Here is a 4,498-nt window from a genome sequence, read left to right as displayed (position 1 = left end):
AAAACTTGAGGTTTCCGACGTTTTTTCTGTCTGTAAAGTTTTTCTTTTGTTGGCGGTTCCTTTTTTTTCTTTCGTAGCAAGTGGAGTTTTTGATATGATTTTTAAGTTTGATGAAATTCGAAAAATTTTCTATTATTTTGACAAGTTTGTTGGAGCTTTATGTACTGCAAAAATTTTGTTTTTTCAATAAGAGAGCTTAGGGTAACATGTAAAACGGTAAGACTGCCTTTGCATGATATCAAAGAGCGCAAATTCCAGAATTCGGGTCTGCTGAATCGATGTACACATCTGAAGACCAGGAAGGCTGATTTGGAAGATCTTTGTTTGGTTCATAGCCGAACGTATGTTGAACGAATTGCTGCAACGCGCGAGATGAATCTTGTAGAGGCCTTCCTTGTCATTTAAATGTTACTTACATTGTTCAAAGGGTAACTGTTACTGTTTGGTGACTGAGTGATATTACTTCTAATGTAAGTTGGAAATGGTTTGTCTAAAGAGACTAGTTTATAGTAAGTTTGTCTTAGTAACATCATTTAGTTTGTCGTCTGGTGGACTAATGATAGATGAGATCAGACTTTTTGAATTCTTACTGAACTTTTCTGGACGTGTTTGGATGAAATAATGCCATCTACAGTTGTTGATATCGACATGCTATGTTGATTTAATGGAGATCGGTATAATTAAGAATTTGGTTTGCTGAAATTCAGGAGGAGCTCGAAAAACTCGCTTCAACTTTTGATGATATATATTTCAATAATTATTCCTACGAAGTAGCTACGATAAGTGTTGGTGTTGCGTTGCAAGCTATGGAGGCTGTTCTTTCTGAAGGAGAAAGGTTTGATGATATGTTTTAATAATGTGAATCCCACTGTTAATGATAGCTTCTTTACTGAAAAATATGCAGTAAACTATTCTGAGCATTATATGAAGGGTTTTTCGTTTTGGTTATTCTTCTGCTGAATGTTCGGATCTTTTTATGGACATTTTTTTTATTGGATTCTTTCTCTGTGGGATAGTGCCGATTTTAATGAAATCATTCTCAAATACCATTAAAAGGTAGTCTACATAACGATAAAGAACTTCGAAGAAGTGTTAAATAAAGAATTCCGAAAATGTGATTTCCAGCTACTTTTGTCGTTTTTTAAACATTTTGTAGCTGAAATTGATTATTGAATACTTCAGAAAGAGTTCATCATTCGCAGCAATCCGACCACCAGGTCATCATGCATCATGTGAAAAAGCATGCGGTTTTTGCATATTTAATAATGTGGCTATTTGTGCTAAGAAGGTATCCAAAGCAGCCAATTTTCTTTCATAATTAAAAAAAAGGAATTTAAGATGCTTGTAGCGCCAATAGAATGTTTGGGATTCGAACTTTCATTGAAGATTTCTTATGTGCTTAGCAATAAAAATGTTTCCTGCAACAAATACAAGCAGCTAATAATGGATGCTTTAAAGAGGTGCAAAATTCCAACATTTTGCTCTTTGACTGAACCTGGAACCAGGAATTTTGAACAAGGAAAGCATCATAGAAACCTCGCAGTTTTTTAATACAGCTCATGATTTTACTCTCCTATCCATTTCAGCTAATGGAAATGAGTTGTCACTGTTTTTAGGCCCGAGCACTCGGTGTGGAAAAAGTTTTAATAGTTGACTGGGATGTCCATGCTGGTCAAGGGACACAATATGCTATAGAGGATGAACCAAAAATCAAGCTGATATCAATCCATCGTTATGAACATGGCTTGTTTTGGCCCTATTTGCCTGAAAGTGGTATATCTCATAGATGCAAGTTTTCTTATTTTCTGAATTTTAAGAAATTGATTTTTCATGGTTATATTGTAACAGTATTCGCAGTCTGCGGGATTTGTTGATGTAGTTTAAATCAGTTTTGACATATTGGATCATATTTACTTTATCCTGATTAATTCCTCTCTGCAACCAATGATGATGAATTTACAGATAAAAATACGATCAATGTGCCTTTGAATACAGTTGGTATGGGTGATTCAGAATATATTGCATTTATACAACATTTTGTCGTTCCTATAATTCACGATTTTATGCCCGGTTTAATTTTGGTATCATGTGGATTTGACGCTGGTTTTGGTGTGTGATTGGATTTTTCATATCGCTATTTTCTCCCGTAATAATTTAGTCTATTTATTAGCAGTACCAGCTACTGTTTGATAAAAATCTGTTGTTATTGTTATTAGGTGATCCAGAAGGAAATATGAATGTAAGTCCCGCAGGATATTACTGGATGACGAAATTGGTTCTCGATGCTGCTACCGCAATCGGATCACCATTGTGCATGGTACTGGAAGGTGGCTATTTTATCGATTCGCTCACATATGGTGTTCAATTTTGCATAAAAGTAAAGAATTTTTGGGTTTTTTTCGAGTAATTGAAGTTGAAATTACTTGTCGCATATTTCTTTCAAATGATTCTTCTATATTTAACTGTATTAGATATGCTTTTGTGCTAAATCGGCAAATGATATACTGTACGAGTTTTCATCTCCGAAAAATGAACATTGATAAAACTGGCATATTACTGTGAAACTACTGATGTTGAAAGGGCGTCATTATTTGTAAAGTGATCTCAGTTAACACCAATGTTTTTTACTCTCCTCTTGCAGGCTTTGCTTGGTGATCCAGAACCAAATATTCAGTTGGGATTGTGTAACAGCGATTTCCTTCACTCACTGCACAGTGCAATTTTATTTCATGCCTCTGAGTTCTCAAGTCTCCAGTTACTTGCTGACGTTACTTGTCATATAAGAACCCGTTGTTTTGTCCCAAAAATAACGGTACATTTTCTTTATAAATTTATTTTCTTTTGCTTACGCTATCAATCACTTTTCCAACAGAAACTTGCTCAGACAGTGGGGCTAAGACGGTTAGTGCATTATCTTTAGTAAGGAAAATGATTGACTTCTAAAATCACAAACCTTATTAAAAAATCAACTATCGAGATGTAGGAAAACGGTCAGCGCCCGAATGTTATCTTTCAAAAAGCCTTTGGATTAAATGATCTCAATTCTTAGTTCTACTTGTTTCTGGGAGAAGATTGCAACCAGGAACTCAGAAGATTTCAATAATTTAATTATTGATCTTTGGTTCCAATTCTTCCAGCCAATCAAGACTGAATATAAGTATCAAAAGATATCGGACGAGCATGAAGATGTATATGACACACGGGGTGTATATTGTCGTCCAGCAGAATCAGTGACTCAGCGTTTACGGCAGGAGCTTGAAAAAATTATGTCTAAGAGTTGCGATAAGAAAAATAAGGTACTACCATAGTTCATGTATTCATATCACTGTAACTATTCATATTACGTAACTTGTTTGGAATATATGGTATAACTTTTTCTTTCCCAGGAAACAATATCACTGATTTTCATTGAGAAAGCAAATGGCGAGAATACTGAAAAGGAGATTGAAATAGAAGTGAAGGATCTTCATCGCAGAGCAGTTGCCGATTTTATGCAGCTACATGTTTCCGTTTTTCTTTACTTTGTGAAACGTATCTTGAACTTCTTTTGATGTAGTGGAAGACCAATAATTTTTTGAATGACTTGGGTTTCAGTTCTTGCTTTAAAAAAATGCTTCATCCAAAAAATATTTTTCAGTTTTAGTTCTGTCCGGTTTTCGGATGTGGATTGTTTTATTTTGAAGGTTTAAATTTTCCAGATTTTAAATACACCGTGTACGGAACTCGTGTTATCAGAAAAGAATCAGATGGATGAACTGAAGTATATGCAAAAGAATTGTGACGAAGACACGACCATTACTATTGTTGAAGGTCTTTTTAAATTATTCAACCATCATCATTGTCTAAACTTTAATCATTTATTAAATTTTGAATTAGACCTGGCGTAGATTATTTATTTGTCCGTTTATTTAATTGAATTCTCAAATTCATCCTTATCTGTATGTGATTTTTTACTGCATTTACGAATTTAATTCTTTAGATTTGTGTATATGATTTCTTGAAGTCATAATTTTTAATTTTTGGAAAGCTGTCGTAGTATTATTATGTTTCTCTTTTCATCGGGATCAATAGATTTTAATATTTAATAAATAGATTTTAATATTTAATACGGCTTCCATGAAGAATTATAGCGAACCATACTACAATATCTTGCATTGAAGTGCTACTATATGAAGACACTGTTGATTTATTATTTTTTTAAGTACTCAGTAAAAGTATGACTTTGAATCGCAAAATATACGCTTACATGCGAAGCTTAAAATCAAAATGGAAAAGATTGTCCGAACTATCTGTTCCATATATGCATCGGTGGTTGATTTCAAAACAATCATATGAAGTTGATGCCATCATAGATTTTGGAAAATAAATATCTTCGAGAGATCCGAGAGTCAGTCAGATTAAGGTATCTAACTATTTCCTAGTTCAAATACTAGGAAACTGATGGTCACTGTAGTAATTCTAACTTTATTGAAGCAATAAATCTCAAATTTGTCTTTTT

The 4,498-nt window shown here is 33.7% G+C and overlaps 1 protein-coding gene across 2 annotated transcripts; it reads left to right on the top strand.

Moving 5' to 3' along the window:
• Nucleotides 1-159: 159 nt before the first annotated feature.
• On the top strand, nucleotides 160-3,887 carry LOAG_12935 (the record flags this gene model as incomplete). Of its 2 annotated transcripts, XM_020448619.1 has the most annotated exons (10): nucleotides 160-381; nucleotides 708-835; nucleotides 1,183-1,288; nucleotides 1,617-1,788; nucleotides 1,963-2,109; nucleotides 2,217-2,377; nucleotides 2,642-2,812; nucleotides 3,138-3,296; nucleotides 3,387-3,503; nucleotides 3,699-3,887. In XM_020448619.1, 10 exons carry the CDS (start codon nucleotides 160-162, stop codon nucleotides 3,885-3,887), a joined length of 1,572 nt encoding a protein of 523 aa, XP_020301253.1. The 2 variants fall into 2 exon arrangements, with proteins under 2 accessions (XP_020301253.1, XP_020305995.1); XM_020448620.1 differs by lacking the exon at nucleotides 3,699-3,887 and having other exon boundaries at nucleotides 3,387-3,609.
• Between the last annotated feature and the right edge of the window lie 611 nt (nucleotides 3,888-4,498).

Source organism: Loa loa (genome assembly GCF_000183805.2).
Source record: "Loa loa unplaced genomic scaffold supercont3.112, whole genome shotgun sequence".
Classification (NCBI taxonomy): Eukaryota; Metazoa; Nematoda; class Chromadorea; order Rhabditida; family Onchocercidae; genus Loa; species Loa loa.
The sequence above is the reverse complement of the archived record's forward strand: the minus strand, read 5'-3'. Positions and strand labels throughout refer to the sequence as shown.